This window comes from Monomorium pharaonis, chromosome 4 (assembly GCF_013373865.1).
Source record: "Monomorium pharaonis isolate MP-MQ-018 chromosome 4, ASM1337386v2, whole genome shotgun sequence".
NCBI lineage: Eukaryota > Metazoa > Arthropoda > Insecta > Hymenoptera > Formicidae > Monomorium > Monomorium pharaonis.
This window is the reverse complement of record NC_050470.1, coordinates 18602234-18618385: the sequence shown is the minus strand read 5'-3', so window position 1 is coordinate 18618385 and position 16152 is coordinate 18602234. Positions and strand designations below refer to the sequence as shown.

General features: G+C 36.5%; 2 protein-coding genes across 2 annotated transcripts; one reads left to right on the top strand and one right to left on the bottom strand.

Annotated features, from left to right (window-relative positions):
- Positions 1-2425: 2425 nt before the first annotated feature.
- Positions 2426-5293, top strand: LOC118645291. Its single transcript, XM_036286088.1, has 3 exons — positions 2426-3033; positions 3109-3280; positions 3394-5293. The coding sequence occupies exons 1-3, from the start codon at positions 2871-2873 to the stop codon at positions 4001-4003; spliced, it is 945 nt and encodes a 314-aa protein (XP_036141981.1). The 5' UTR covers positions 2426-2870; the 3' UTR covers positions 4004-5293.
- Positions 5294-5299: 6 nt separating this feature from the next.
- Positions 5300-13192, bottom strand: LOC114254533. Its single transcript, XM_036286249.1, has 3 exons — positions 13102-13192; positions 12665-12781; positions 5300-6128 (listed from the first exon to the last, which is right to left on the bottom strand). Exons 1-3 carry the CDS (start codon positions 13190-13192, stop codon positions 5326-5328), a joined length of 1011 nt encoding a protein of 336 aa, XP_036142142.1. The 3' UTR covers positions 5300-5325.
- Positions 13193-16152: the final 2960 nt, after the last annotated feature.

The following is a 16152-nucleotide window of genomic DNA, read 5'->3' as shown; positions in this document are numbered from 1 at the left end:
CAACTAATTAATCATTGACACCATTAATAATCAATGTAAAATTAATTAATTAGAGAATAACATATATTATTGCTGTAATTGTCAATAATATGTTACTAGTAAAGTAAAGAATAAAAATAGTATTGTTAAAACCATTCATTTGAAATTTTGTTAGATCTAATTAATAGTTATTAATATTGATTGATAATTACAGCAACATTTAATCAATACACAATTCTTTTACATCATACAACATCTCATCTCTCACTAGTCATCGACACTAATATAAAATCAGAGAGCTATTTTATTTTAATTTTATAATGGGTTTTAAAATTTTATAATCACATATAGGTTGCTCGGGCCACGGGTCAGCTCGTGTCAAGTGACATGTGTAGGGAGCGTCCCAGATGCGCACAGTAATAAACGGACACAGCAGGCTGAGTGAAACGGACACAGTAACAAACGGACACAGACCAAACGGACACAGTAATAAACGGACACAGACCAAACGGACACAGTAATAAACGGACACAGTAACAAACGGACACAGTAACAAACGGACACAGACCAAATGCGCACAGACCAAATGCGCACAGAGCGAAACGGACACAGTGCGAAACGGACACAGACCAAATGCGCACGGACCAATTGCACACGGACCAAATGCGCACACTGCACATGCGCACACTGCACGTGCGCACGGACCAAATGCAATCCATGTACATTGCAAGCAGAGTAAAGTCCACATAGGTTAGCGACTTGGACGGGGTGGGTGCGGGAGGGGGGCCGAAGGCCCCCCTTGCACCCCCCCCCCCGTGTGTGTGTGTGTGCGTGTGTGTGCGTGCAAAGCATTCACTGCATCACATGGGTTTGCGACTTTCCGTGTATGCATTTGGTCCGTGCGCATGTGCAGTGTGCGCATTTGGTCTGTGTCCGTTTCGCACTGTGTCCGTTTCGCTCTGCGCGCATTTGGTCTGTGTCCGTTTCGCACTGTGTCCGTTTTGCTCTGTGCGCATTTGGTCTGTGTCCGTTTCGCACTGTGTCCGTTTTGCTCTGTGCGCATTTGGTCTGTGTCCGTTTCGCACTGTGTCCGTTTTGCTCTGTGCGCATTTGGTCTGTGTCCGTTTCGCACTGTGTCCGTTTCGCTCTGTGCGCATTTGGTCTGTGTCCGTTTCGCACTGTGTCCGTTTCGCTCTGTGCGCATTTGGTCTGTGTCCGTTTCGCACTGTGTCCGTTTGTTACTGTGTCCGTTTCGCACTGTGTCCGTTTATTACTGTGTCCGTTTGGTCTGTGTCCGTTTGTTACTGTGTCCGTTTCACTCAGCTTGCTGTGTCCGTTTATTACTGTGCGCATCTGGGACTCATTCCATGTGTAGTGGAGGTTAAATAATTTATTTAATGATTTTTAACATCTCATCTATTTAATCATTGTTCGTTAGGATTTTACACTTGTGTCGATGAATTAGATGAGATGTTGTGTGATGTAAAATTGTGTATTTTTTTGCTGTAATTGTCAATTAATCATTGACACCAGTGTAAATATAGTTAATCAAAGAGTAACATAGTTCAGATTTTACACTAGTGTCGATGAGGTAGATGAGATGTTGCGTGATGTAAAATGTGTATTATTTCTGTAATTGTCAATGATAATGTAAGGATAAGAACTATTCTAACCATCACCAAGGTATTACTTTTATCACCAAGATATCAACAATTATATGTTACTAGTAAAGAATAAAAATAGTATTATTAAAACCATTCATTTGAAATTTTGTTAGATATAATTAATAGTTATTAATATTGATTAACAATTACAGTAACATTTAACCAATTCTTCTACATCATACAACATCAACATTTCATCTATCTCATCGACTCTAATGTAAAATCTGAGAGCTATTTTACTTTTTGATTTTAATTTTACATTAAGTATATATTCTTATTAAATATATTTTTTTAATTTAATATAAATGTAAATTCTTATAAATATTTAAAAAATTGAGAAATTTCGAAGCGAGTTTAATTCATTGATTGATTATTTGTTTTATGTGTAAACGTTCTTTTTACACAATAAAGTTGTATTTGTGCATAATGCAATTTATTAATCAATGATTAAAATATTCGCTTTAATTAATCTATGTTACAACATAGGTTAAATTTGAAAAATATTTTATCTTGGATTTATTTGATTTATAAATAAAAGTGATATGTATGTATTTAGGTTGAATCAAAAGTGTGATTTTTTGCTTTTTGAAAGAAGCTTACACATATATATTACCTATGTTGAATTAGTTTAAATTTTATAAAAAGTATTATCTTGAATTTATTTGATACATAAGTAAATGTGATTTTTTCCATCCAAAGGTACATATTATTTAAGTTGAATTTGATCAAAAGTTTTATCTTGGATTTATTATTTTTTCTTTAAAATAAAATATCACTTAGTCTATGTTACATCAAATAACATTTTAGTGACCAAATATAATTATCCTTTTAAAAAAAGGTAAAAGGGCTCCAAGTGTGTGGGCTTCTTTAAGGAAAGACACAAATTTAAAATAATCATTTTGATCAAATTCGTCCTGGTCTACAACCTTGCTTTAAGGGTATTTAAGCTTTAAGTCGTAAGCATTAAGAGACGTCATTTCCGTCTCTAAAACATTCCCACCCAATATTTAAGCATTAGCAGTTAAATTTAAGCGAATTGCGCAAAACTCAATTCTTACGGTCTCGAGCATAAAGCTTAAATGCAGACATACCATTTTCATCCAAACAGCGAAGAGGACGTTTTGTCAGAGAAAATACCGTCGACCGTCACTTGTGGATATAACCTCTCGGCTCTCATCATTTGCCGATATAAACCTTCGATCAATAAATAGATTAGTGATAATCGCAATGGAAGACATGGAAGAAGAAACAATTAGTGATGAAATCCTCATTACTTTGGTGCGAGAGAACCCGGTGTTATATGATAAAAAACACCGGGATTATAAAAACCAGCAAGTGAAGAAAGACACTTGGAATATGATACGAGAAGTATCTGGATTATTATCATCAGGTATATTAATGTTTATGGATGTGCTCAAAAGAACGGTTTAGTTCATCTATCCTAACCTCTTTGTTATTTGTACAGTTGAACAATTAGAGAGCAGATGGAATCAGCTGCGGAATCAATTTGGAAAAAAGTTAAGAGAAAGGAAAACAAAACCAGCTAGTGGATCAAGTGGAGGATCAGCAGCAAAGAAAGTGGAATGGCATCTCATGGGAGCTATGTCATTTTTGATCCCATATATTGCTCATCGAAAGTGAGTTTGCTAAGCAGTTTACTAAAGCAATGAGTTTGTTAAGCAGTTTGCTAAGAAAAGATTCTCACATTTATGTCTTATTAAAATAATAAACGTACATATGTTTATTATAGAGGTCGTAGTTCTATGGGGAATGTACGTTCTGCTACACCACCCATGTCATCTAGAGTCGAGAATGTATGTTCTACTACGCCTCCTCTGTCACCCAGAAGCGGGAATGGACATTCTGCTACACCACCCAGAACCTCTTCTCCCATATTGCTGTCACTAGTACCGTCTAACCATCAAGAAGCGACTCCAATCATCGAGGAGTATCTTGATGTAGTAGTGTACCCTGATGATATGCTTACTAGTAATAACGATAGTCAATGCGATAATACTACAGGTTCAGACAGTACAAATTCTCAAAAAATTAAGTCAAAAAATTCTAGTACAACAAGGAAGAAAGTTGTTCCTGATTCAGATAATTTTGCAAAAAAAAAACAAAAAAATGACGACGTTGTAAGTAGCTACCTGGAACAGTCAACCTCAGCTTTAAGTAACCTTGCCAAAACTGTGCAGAATTCAATATCTGAGTCTGCTACTCTCAAAGTCGATGAGCAAAAGTATAAAAATCCTTTTGCTGAGACCATTTTTGTTGCATTCAGTCAAGTGCCAGTGGCACAACAAATGGATTGTTTAATTGCTATATTGAACACGATTAAAACTTACCAAAATGTATGAAGAAACTGTACTGTTAAACTGGTTTATTAATTATTTCATATTTTAATTATTATATCTTTATTTTTAGTTTCTTGAAAGTTTATTTTTTTGTGAAGCAAGTGCCAAAGCACATTAGTATTGATTGAGATAAACATGACACATGAAACTGAATGCAACATGTATTAGCTGTATTGATCAGTTATTCTTTTAGTGTTAATCCTATTGACTAATTTTTTTATTACGACGTTGAAATGGCTGTGTTCAATAGAATGTAAACTTAATAAGCGATAAGATTTGTTTGGTGCAATTTTATTTGTAAAACTTTGACATAATTGCTTATAGATCTTACTAGAGGATCTCTAGTTTAAGACTGATATGATAGTACAATGTATTAAATAGAGGTTTTTTTTCAATATTACTCGATATTAGAATATTGATATGATAAAAAATATTATTATTTTGAAAACTTGTTCAGATATATTTGTTATAAAAATAAAGTTTTATATTTACAAGAAACGTAATAAGTGTTTCTTTAACTTAAGGTATTTTATTTATTATCTAGATACATAATTATATCACTGATACAATGGATCAAGCGTGCGCGCATAATATATGATAAATTTTACACACACACACACACACACACACACACACACACTCTCTCTCTCTCTCTTTCTTTCTTTTTCTCTAAATAACATTCAGAGATTTATTGTCTCTGGCTCGATCACAACTTTCTGTGCTATGTAAGCTTCTCATTAGAGATAGATGGCTCGATAATGGGAATACTGAATTCTATCATTTAATACACAAGTAATAAGCAGAGATTTGCGATTTTACAAAACAAAAAAAACTGAAAAATTACGAAACTGCATGCAATTTAAAGCTGCAAATGTAGCTGAAATTAACACTAAAAATGCACTAATAATAAACACTAACAATACACTTTTAATTTAATAATTTCATATATTCTATATGTCTAAGGAACATTAATATTACGGCCACGAAAAACAACACTCCATTGCCAAGGAACTTGACCTTCTTCATGGTTGACAAGGTAATCTGCAAGAGTATCTCTTTGGTTAACAACTGCTGCAGCTGCACGGTTTCCACCTACTCTGTGCAAATTCTGAATATTAAGTGCTTGGACATCGTTTCTCCATTCTCCTGGAATTATACGTCTATCATCATCCTCTTGATCGACATAAGCAGGGGGACAATATCGTTTATAACCCCGTTGATGTTCCTCTCTTTTCATTATAAAGTTGTGTAGGCACACAGTTGCATGTACAATACTTTCGACTGAATCTGGGAGTAAGGCTAGTGTACTCCGAAGGATACGCCACCTAGAACAAAGATACAAATATTGAGATTGATTTGGACGAGATTGATGTAATTATATTTTCTCTACCATACCTTGTCGTTAAAATGCCGAAAGCATTTTCTATTACTCGCCGAGATCGGGAATGCCTATAATTATAGATACGTTGTGTCTCAGTCAATCTATTTCGTCTGGAGTATGGGCGCATCAAATTGTGCCTTAAAGGAAAAATCTCATCTCCTACAAAAAAGTAAGGCATTATTATATTTGTACCAGGCAAAGGAGATGGCGGAGGTGCATTTAAAGTGTCATTTTCCACGGCTTGACCAAATTCTGTAGCACTGAACACACTGCTATCAGGAAGCGATCCTGCAACAGGGCAATGTAAAGCATGTATGTACACACAAAATAATACAATCTTTATGTATATTAACTCACCATAATCTCCAACATGAATAGATGTAAAACAATAATTTGCGTCACATGTTGCCATTAGTATGATACTAAAACTTTGCTTATAGTTAAAAAACTGGGATCCAGTATTTGATGGACATTGAATTTTTATATGCTTTCCGTCAAGGGCCCCAACGCAATTTGGCAAATTCCATCGTTGCCAAAAATTTTGAGCAATATTTTGGTATTCTTGCTGAGTTGGAAACGAAAGGTAGATTGGACTTAGGACATTTGCAATAGCATCACAAGTTTCTCGCACAATGTTATAAGCAGTAGACTTCCCAATTTGCCAATAATTAGCTAAAGATGACAAGCTGTTTCCTGAGGCCAGATAACTGAAATAGACAATTATTAGCAGGTTGTCCAGTAGTACATCTCAGCGACAATGTGTTGTTGTTATTTAACTTACCAAATAGTGAACGCTAATCGAAATTCTGGGGATAAAAACTCTCTATAACTATTTTTTTGTATATGTGGACCGATACTTTCCAACAGTTCATCAAATAAATCGACTGACAACCTGGTCAAGCTATAAAACATTTCATGGTCTGTCTGCTTGTATTTCAAAAATACTTTTTCAAAAGCACCCTCAATGTGGCGAAGTCGATTGCATGGGCGTACCCACCACCGACGATATTTCTTTTTCCGTTTTTTTATTGTATACATTAGTAAATGCACATTCCACAAATACAACAACGTTGTTAATAGGAGAGCTTCACGTAAATTCATTGTAAAAACTAAAGGAACTGCTAACAAAGGCAACATCACCAAGTCCAAAGAGAGAAGTCTCTTCTCTCATTGGCTGATATACATCACGTCTTACGCCTTAACATTTTATATTGTGGATTACTGTCTTTAAGGTTTATTTAAGAGCTTAGAGCTCAGAGCTTAACGCTTACGGCTTAAAGATAAAATATTTTTTTAAAGCGAGATTGTAGACCAGCACTTCAACTTAGGCCTGGTTTCAAAATATGCCCTAAAGAAAAATTTTATTAAAAAATTTATAGTATTATATCCGTTATATAAACTTTAGCTTCTTCGTAAAATTTTTCTCAAAGAGAAAGTTTTAGAATGTAATTTTAAGTGGTCTAGAAACCTAAGTAGTTTATAAAAAAAATACAAAATGCGTAATATTCAAACAAAATTACCTTTTTAAAAAAGGTAAAAAAAGCGCCAAGTGTGTGGTTTTCCTTTAACAAAAAATTTACAAAATTCAAGATAAAACTTTTGATCAAATTCAACCTAAGTGATATATGGAATAGAAAAAAAAATTTACTTATGCATCAAATAAGATATTTTTCATTAAATTCAATGTAAGTGATACATGCATCAAATTCAATCTAAGTGGTCTATAAACACTACAAAATGCGTGATATCCTAACAAAATTACCTTTTTAAAAAAGGTAAAAAAGGCGCCAAGTGTTCGGTTTTTCCTATAAGCAAAAAAATTATTGGATGGTTCAACCTAAGTAATATAAGAAAAAAATAACAAATTTAAGATAAAACTTTTAATCAAATTCAACCTAAGTGGTATATACTTTTGGATGGTTCAACCTAAGTATTATGTACTAACAAGGAAACCTTGCGAACCCGTAAATTCTGATTTTAATGAAACTTGGCATAAATGTAGAGGAAGTGAATACATAAATTTAGAAATTTTTAGTTTGCGCCCAAAAACGGTTTGAAGGGGTAAAACCACCCTTCAATGTTGAAACATTTTTGCGGTTTTTTGATATATCTCGTAAACTAAACAAAATATTAAAAAATGTTTTATACAAAAGTTTTACAGCATAAATACCTCCATTTAACTACGCTATTCATTTTTCGAAAAAAAAAAAAAAAAATTTTTTTTATAAAAAAATTTTTTTTAAAATAAATAGCATAGTTAAATAAAGGTATTTATACTGTAAAACTATCGTATGAAACATTTTTTTATATTTTGTTTAATTTACGAGATATATCGAAAAACCGCAAAAATTGTCTCAACTTTGAAGGGTGGTTTTACCTCTTCAAACAGTTTTTGGGCACCAACTAAAAATTTCTTAATTCATGTATTCACCCCCTTCACATTTATGCCAAGTTTCATTAAAATCTGAATTTTCGAGTTCGCGAGATTCCCTTGTAAGTGTGTCAAATTAAACCTAAGTAATATATATTAACCCATTACTTCCCAAGCGGACATTTTATAGTCGATTGGTTTTCGGCTCAGAAAAGTGATGAGATCACATGAAAACTTAAAACAAAATATGCTCTTCTACGTAGAAAGAGTTGCTCTTTCAGATTCCGGGGTCAAAATTTCAAAATTTTCTATTGGAAATTAAATATGGCGGCTCAAAGTTGATATAAATTTTTTCATTGACTATTGACTTTTTATAGTAGAAAACTTTGAAAAATTTTGTCCATGACTGTTGTAAACGATTGAAGTGACGGAGTTTGCCTTTTTAAAGTATAAACTATGATTATTAATTGATTTTTTTAAGTAGTTCAAGTAGTTCAAGATGGTGGATGCAGTATGGCGTCCAAATACATGGAAATCATATTTTATTGCGATATATGTGTGTGAATAGTCATTTCTCATATTTTCGAGGTCGCTGAGTACAAATCTTTGGTCAATTATTCATTTTTCAAAATGGCGGATACAATATGGCGTCAGAATACACGAAAATTAGATTTTGTTGCGAACTATGTGTATCATATTACATCCGCCTTTGAAAGATATAAATCAAACTCAAGATTCGTATTCAGCGACCTCAAAAACATATACAGTACCCACGCACATAGTTCACAGTAAAATATGATTTTCGTGTATTCTGATGCTATATTGTATCCGCTATTTTGAAAAATAAAAAACAGACCCAAAATTTGTTTTCAGCGGTCTCACAAATACATAAAATAAGTACTCGGAGGCATAGTTTTTAATAAAGTATGATTTTTATGGCATATTGTATCCGCCATTTTGAAAAATGAGTAATTGACTAATGATTCGTACTCAGCGACCTCGAAAATGTGAGAAATGACTATTCACACACATATATCGTAATAAAATATGATTTCCATGTATTTGGACGCCATACTGCATTCACCATCTTGAACTACTTGAACTACTTAAAAAAATCAATTAATAATTATAGTTAATACTTTAAAGAGGCAAATTCCGTCACTTCAATCGTTTACAACAGTCATGGACAAAATTTTTCGAAGTTTTCTACTATAAAAAATCAATAGTCAATGAAAAAAATTATATCAACTTTAAGCCGCCATATTTAATTTTCAATAAAAAATTTTGAAATTTTGACCCCGGAATCTGAAAGAGCAACTCTTTTTACGTAGAAGAGCATATTTTGTTTTAAGTTTTCATGTAATCTCATCACTTTTCTGAGCCGAAAACCAATCGACTATAAAATGTCCGCTTGGGAAGTAATGGGTTAACAAGGGAATCTCGCGAACCAGAAAATTCTGATTTTAATGAAACTTGGCATAAATGTAGAGGGGGTAAATACATGAATTTAGAAATTATAAGTTGGTGCTTATAAACGGTTTAAAGGGTTGAAACCACCCTTAAAAAATTTAGAGTTTTTGCCTTTTCTCAATATATCTCGTAAACTAAACAAAGTATTAAAAAATGTTTCATACAAAAGTTTTACAGTATAAATATCTCTATTTAACTATGCTATTTATTTTTTCAAAAAAATTTTTTTTAACAAATTTTTTTTCTTTTAAAAAAATTTTTTTTGGAAAAAATAAATAACATAGTTGAATAGAGGTATTTATGCCGTAAAACTTTTGTATAAAACATTTTTTTTTATTTTGTTTAGTTTACGAGATATATCGAGAAAACGCAAAAATGTTTCAACTTTGAAGCGTGCTTTCACCCCTTCAAGCCGTTTTTGAACCAAAATAAAACATTTCTAAATTAATGTATTTACCCCCTCTACATTTATGCTAAGTTTCATTAAAAGAAAATTTTCCGTTTGGTCTTATAAACGGTTTGAAGGAGTGAAACCACCCTTCCAAGGTTGAGACATTTTTACCTTTTCTCGATATATGTCGTAAACTAAACAAAATATAAAAAAATGTTTCATACAAAAATTTTATAGCATAAATACCTCCATTTAACTACACTGTTTATTTTCCGAAAAAAAAATTTTTTTTTAATTAAAATAAATTTTCAATAAAATTGACTTTTATGTATTGTATATAGCATTTATAAAGTAATAATACTATCTTATGTACTACGTTTTATTTATATTATCTATGTATCTATGTGTGTATTATGTATGATATATATTATCTATGTTGTAATACTATACATTTATATTATCTGCATCCCCATCTTTCATTTATAGGCTTTCATTTATTGGTGGAATATGTATAATTTGAAATAGAATAATTTACATATTAAGAACATTCGCAACATTTATGTGTAACATTAGGCTTCGCTTAATTAAAAACAATCTAACAGAAAAATCAAGCACACGTTAGATGTGATACTGATGTGAAAATGACGCATAACATTATTAATAAAGGTACCAAACTTATTAATACGTGATTTCCATTTTATATATGATACGTGACATGACAAATATAAAACTTAAATGTGAAATATGTGACGTAGACAGAATGAACACTGTGTGAAAGCAACGTGACTACTTTAATATTGCGCAACTGTTAGATGAAAACTAATACATACAGGGATGCAGATAATATAAATGTATAGTATTATAACATAGATAATATATGACATACATAATATACACATAGATGGGGAGCGTCCCAGATGCGCACAGTAATAAACGGACACAGCAAGCTGAGTGAAACGGACACAGTAACAAACGGACACAGACCAAACGGACACAGTAATAAACGGACACAGTAACAAACGGACACAGTAACAAACGGACACAGACCAAATGCGCACAGAGCGAAACGGACACAGTGCGAAACGGACACAGTAACAAACGGACACAGACCAAATGCGCACAGAGCGAAACGGACACAGTGCGAAACGGACACAGACCAAATGCGCACGGACCAAATGCACACGGACCAAATGCACACAGACCAAATGCGCACACTGCACATGCGCACACTGCACGTGCGCACGGACCAAATGCAATCCATGTACATTGCAAGCAGAGTAAAGTCCACATAGGTTAGCGACTTGGACGGGGTGGGTGCGGGAGGGGGGTCGAAGGCCCCCCTTGCACCCCCCGTGTGTGTGTGTGTGTGTGTGTGTGTGTGTGTGCGTGCGTGCAAAGCATTCACTGCATCACATGGGTTTGCGACTTTCCGTGTATGCATTTGGTCTGTGTCCGTTTCGCACTGTGTCCGTTTCGCTCTGTGCGCATTTGGTCTGTGTCCGTTTCGCTCTGTGCGCATTTGGTCTGTGTCCGTTTGTTACTGTGTCCGTTTGTTACTGTGTCCGTTTCGCACTGTGTCCGTTTATTACTGTGTCCGTTTGGTCTGTGTCTGTTTGTTACTGTGTCCGTTTCACTCAGCTTGCTGTGTCCGTTTATTACTGTGCATCTGGGACTCACTCCATAGATGATATAAATAGAACGCAGTATAAGATAGTATAATTACTTTATAAATGCTGTATACATAAAAGTCAATTTTATTAAAAATTTATTTTAATAAAAAAAAATTTTTTTGAAAAATGAACAGCGTAGTTAAATGAAAATATTTATGCTGTAAAACTTTTGTATAAAACATTTTTTTATATTTTGTTTAGTTTACAAGATATAGCGAGAAAAGGTAAAAATATCTCAATCTTTGAAGGGTAATTTTACTCCTTCAAATCGTTTATAAACCCAAACGGAAAATTTTCTGATTTTAATGAAACTTGGCACAAATGTAGAGGGGGTAAATACATTAATTTAGAAATGTTTTATTTTGGTTCAAAAACGGTTTGAAAGGGTGAAACCACACTTCAAAGTTGAGACATTTTTGCATTTTTTCGATATATCTCGTAAACTAAACAAAATATTAAAAAATGTTTCATACATAAGTTGTACGGCATAAATATCTCTATTTAACTATGCTATTTATTTTTTCTAAAAAAATATTTTTTTCAACGAAAAAAAATTTGTTTAAAAAAAAATTTTTTTTGAAAAAATAAATAGCATAGTTAAATAGAAGTATTTATACTGTAAAACTTTTGTATGAAACATTTTTTAATACATTGTTTAGTTTACGAGATATATTGAGAAAAGGCAAAAACTCTAAATTTTTTAAGGGTGGTTTCAACCCTTTAAGCCGTTTATAAGCACCAACTTATAATTTCTAAATTCATGTATTTACCCCCTCTACATTTATGCCAAGTTTCATTAAAATCAGAATTTTCGGGAATGTTCGCGAGGTTCTTTTGTAAGTTATAAAATTGTTTACACACGCACGCACGCACGCACGCACGCACGCACGCACGCACGCACGCACACACACACACACACACACATTCAGATGCACATACAAAAGAAAAAGAGCTGGTAAATTATTCGGTTCAGCAGCGCCAAGTTTTTGTAGTAAAATATTTATTTCTATTAAAGTATTAATTTGTAATATTTATAATTTATTTGTAGAATAGAATAGACTTTATTGCGTCCCAATTATGGGGTATACAAGGCGCTTTTTTCACGGAGCGTTCCCGAACCGTTTACATACATAGCCCTTTTACTCCCAAACCGACCTGGCCATATGCGACCCTTACAATCTGCTATCCCCCACCCCCCTCGCATGCCCCTACCTCCCTTCCCCGACCCTCCTTCCTTTCTTTTCCGTCCACTCCTCCTCTCTCTCCTTCCATTTCTTCTCTGCTATCTTCTTTAACCTCTCCTCCTCGATCTTCTTTTTCCTTTTTCATCCTGGGACTTCTCCACTTTCTATCCTGTCTTCCTCTGCTCTCTCTGCTTCACCTTCTCTATTCTCCTCATGCCTCTCCTTCTCTCCTTTCCTGCTGCTTCTCCTCTGTATCCTTCTATCCAAGTCGTCTCTCCTTTCCATGTCTCTCTCCCTACCATCCTCCGTCTCTTCTTAAGAACATAAAACATAGATTATAAACTATATCCTCTATCTCCTCTCCCCTTTAATTCTCTTTTCCTTTTTCTTCTCCCTCGCCTATTTCCCACTTTTCCTTTTTTTTATTCCATACCCATTCTACCCCGTCTACCCACATACTTCTATTCCCTACATACACTTTCTTTCCCTTATTCCTCTCCTCATTTGCCCTTTCTAGCATCCTCCACCTAGTTTTTCTCTCCTCCATTGTCAAGTCCTCATCTAACCTCACCTCCCAGCGACTCTTAATCTCCGCCGAAGTCTCTAACAACCAGTCTCTATCCTCTTCCCTCACCACCTCCGTAATCACCACTATCGTCCCTCTTTCCCTCCATTCTTTCCGTCACCATCCCTATCTCCACCTCCCTTCTCATTTCCCTCTTCATGATCCCCTCTATTATCGCCTTTCTTTTTATCGCCCCCTCCCCCTCCACTCCCCTCCATATTATGTTTCTTCTTTTCACCTCCCTTATTCTTCTCTCCTTTCTCTGCTTCCCTCACCCTTTCCCACCCCTCTTTCTCCGCTCTCTCTTATCCTTTTCTCCATTTCCCTTTCCACTCTTTTTCTCTACCCCCCTCCCCCTTTTACTGCCACTATCCCCATTCCCCTCCCCCTCCTCCTCCTCTGCTCTCCTTGCGCTCTTTTTCTTCTCCCTGCCAGCTCCTCCTGCCTGTCCTCCTTCCACTCTCCTACCGTCCGGCTGCTTCCTTCCTTCTCACTTCTCTTCTCGCCCCCTCGCCTCTCCTCCTCTTCTTTTCTTCTCGTCTCCTGCCACCAGCTCTTCTCTGTCCTTCCGCCTTTTCCCTTCCTCTCCTCTCTCTTCTCTTCTCTCGTTCTCGCCATCCCCTATCTTCTCCTCCCTCTTCTCTCCATCTGACTGTTCATCTCCCTTTCCCCTTCCTTCTCCTCTATCGTCCTGTCCGTTCCTCTTCTTCCTCATCTCTCTCTTTTCTTCGCCACCGTCCTGCTACGTTTCCTCCTTTCCGTTGATTCTTCTTCTTGCTCCCCGCATGCTCCTCATCTCCTCCCTCTCTCCTGTTTCCTCTTCTTCCCGTCTCAGACCTTCTCCTTCCAGCGCCTCTAACCTCTCTTCCAAGCCTCTTAACCTCTCTCTGACTTCCCTCAGCCCCCTTGTCACTTCCCACCTCAATTTGCTTAACTCTCTTCCCAGCTTTCCCGTCCTTACTTCCTCCCTTATTTCTCTCTTCTCACCACTATTCTTCTCCTCTGTACCCGGCACTTTCTCTCCTTTCACACTTTCTCTTTATCTTTCTTACTTTGTAAACGCTCCTTCCTCTCGTGTGTCGAAATCACATCTATCGTCATGTGCCATCGATGGACTACGTGTGCGGAACTCCGCGTTCCCAAACACGCTACCATCTTGCCTTGACACTCTTGCCAACTTTACTGTGTTTCCACACTGCCACTCTCTTCCTTCCACCAGATGACGCTCCTCTTCCTCTTCACGTCCTCGTTACCGTATCACCGCGCCCGCACCGCCATCTGCCTTCCGTCTTCCTCTTTTCCTCTCCATCGATACTCTCCTCTAAATTATATCTTTCTAGCGCACTCTCTCTGACCTCTTCTTCTCGTTCATTGCCTGCATCTTTCCTGCTTTCTTCTCTCGCTACTCCGAAACATTCCCCGATACCTCCATCCATATTTCTTCTCACCTCCGTCTTCTTTTCACTTCCCTCCAATTACCCATTCGTTTCCCGATCTTCTCTTCCCGCATTTCCACTTCTTTCCTTCCTCTCTCTCACTTTCCACCTGCACAACACCTTTCACTCCGGAGCTCTCCGTAATACCTCTACTCTTATCCACGCCATTTTCCTCTCTATAATTTATTTGTATTAAAACTTATTTTCCAGCTCAATATTATCTCCTTTATTTCTTGCCAATATGCTTCCTGACAATTGTTTTTTTGCAGGCGCACAGCAGCCTCGTATCGGCGCACAGCAGCCAATAATTTAATACAAAAGGCTAATATTTATAGTTAATAAGATTTAATCGTATATTTAAGAATCTTTTTAAGGGGATACTAAACTGCTCTGTTTTATCACTAATTTTTTGGACACCGAAATCTTCTTATTGGTTGCATGGAATTGAAAATCCTTCTCCAAAATTAAAGTACAGATAGTAACGCGGTGCGCTGCGATTAATTTCATACGAAAAACGAAATAAAGTTAGAAAATTATAGTTTTGTTATCGACTTCTGCAGTTGACTCGTAAAAACATTTACTGCGTGTAAAATAAAAGTTTTAGACTTTGTACGTATAAAATAAGCATGAGGCGTACTTGGCATTTAGCAAAGAACAATACTGTGCTTTTAGAATAAGCCTAGGAACCTTAGAAAAAAAGTTTTCCGTGTTTAAGGGGATCCTATCTGTTTTATCGACAAAATTGTACAATTTGTTCCAAAATTCTTTTCCACAATTAAAGTATAGACAATAAGTGTGCGGATACATAAATTTTAATTCTGGAAAAGGATTTTTATAAAAGAAATACATACAAAATTTTGTTAATGACATGCCTAAATGACTCTACATTATCGACCTCGATCAAGTTTGACGAGCAGTTTAGCATCCCCTTAAGTTTATTGTTAAAATACTCTCATTTAATAGTGTGTGACGCGGCGCGTCCGGCCGCGCTCGTCACAAGGGCGTAAGTCCGACTGAGGGGGTCGGTCTGGGGCTACTCCTGACCAAGCCGAGGGGAAAACGACTTTATTGTTTTATTATCTTTCTTTCTAACTTTCGCGCTACCGTTTTTCATTTTTAGTTATTAGTTTATCTAGAGATAAGGCGCCAAGTGTGGGCTCAATCGCAAAAGTGTATTGAAGACGGAAGAGGAGCAGCCCTCGCAAGGAGTTTTCCCGCCGAGCCGTGCGTCGGGCCCCGCAGCGCGTTGCCGTCCCTGAGCTATGAGATTATCGACTCCGCTAGGATACAGCATGACTACAAGACGATTCTCTGGAGGAATCACGCCGAGGGCACGCCACCGGGTTGCAGACCGGGGGATCGGCCGTATCAATGCCAACCGCCCGCCACCAAAATCGGTTCGATCGCGGCCTGGCCAGCCGGACCAGCCGAAGCGGCAGGGCAAGAAAGATCTCGCATTTGAAAATCGACATGCGCGGATTCCGAAAAGTTCCGAGGGATGAAGCGGCGCTGCTGTGGATCGAGGATCCTGCGAGGCGTGCGGATCTACCTACCGAAATCGAAGCGCGCACGCGCTTGCGCGGCGGTTCGAGCCGGCTAGCGTGGGACTGAGGCTCTTCACTTTTCGGTGAGCTGCGTACCGAGGCGTATTGGCGAGGACAAGCCTTGTGGTTACCGCATCTGG

What these genes read in the sequence shown, in the direction of transcription:
- LOC118645291 (XM_036286088.1), top strand. Translation starts at nt 2,871, where the DNA reads ATGGAAGACATGGAAGAAGAAACAATTAGTGATGAAATCCTCATTACT. An exon ending in ATCTGGATTATTATCATCAG is followed by an intron (nt 3,034 to 3,108) that starts GTATATTAATGT and finishes TTATTTGTACAG; the next exon opens with TTGAACAATTAGAGAGCAGA. An exon ending in CCATATATTGCTCATCGAAA is followed by an intron (nt 3,281 to 3,393) that starts GTGAGTTTGCTA and finishes TGTTTATTATAG; the next exon opens with AGGTCGTAGTTCTATGGGGA.
- LOC114254533 (XM_036286249.1), bottom strand. Translation starts at nt 13,192, where the DNA reads ATGAAGAGGGAAATGAGAAGGGAGGTGGAGATAGGGATGGTGACGGAA. An exon ending in TAGTGGTGATTACGGAGGTG is followed by an intron (nt 12,782 to 13,101) that starts GTGAGGGAAGAG and finishes TATGTTCTTAAG; the next exon opens with AAGAGACGGAGGATGGTAGG. An exon ending in GCATGAGGAGAATAGAGAAG is followed by an intron (nt 6,129 to 12,664) that starts GTGAAGCAGAGA and finishes ATTGTCGCTGAG; the next exon opens with ATGTACTACTGGACAACCTG.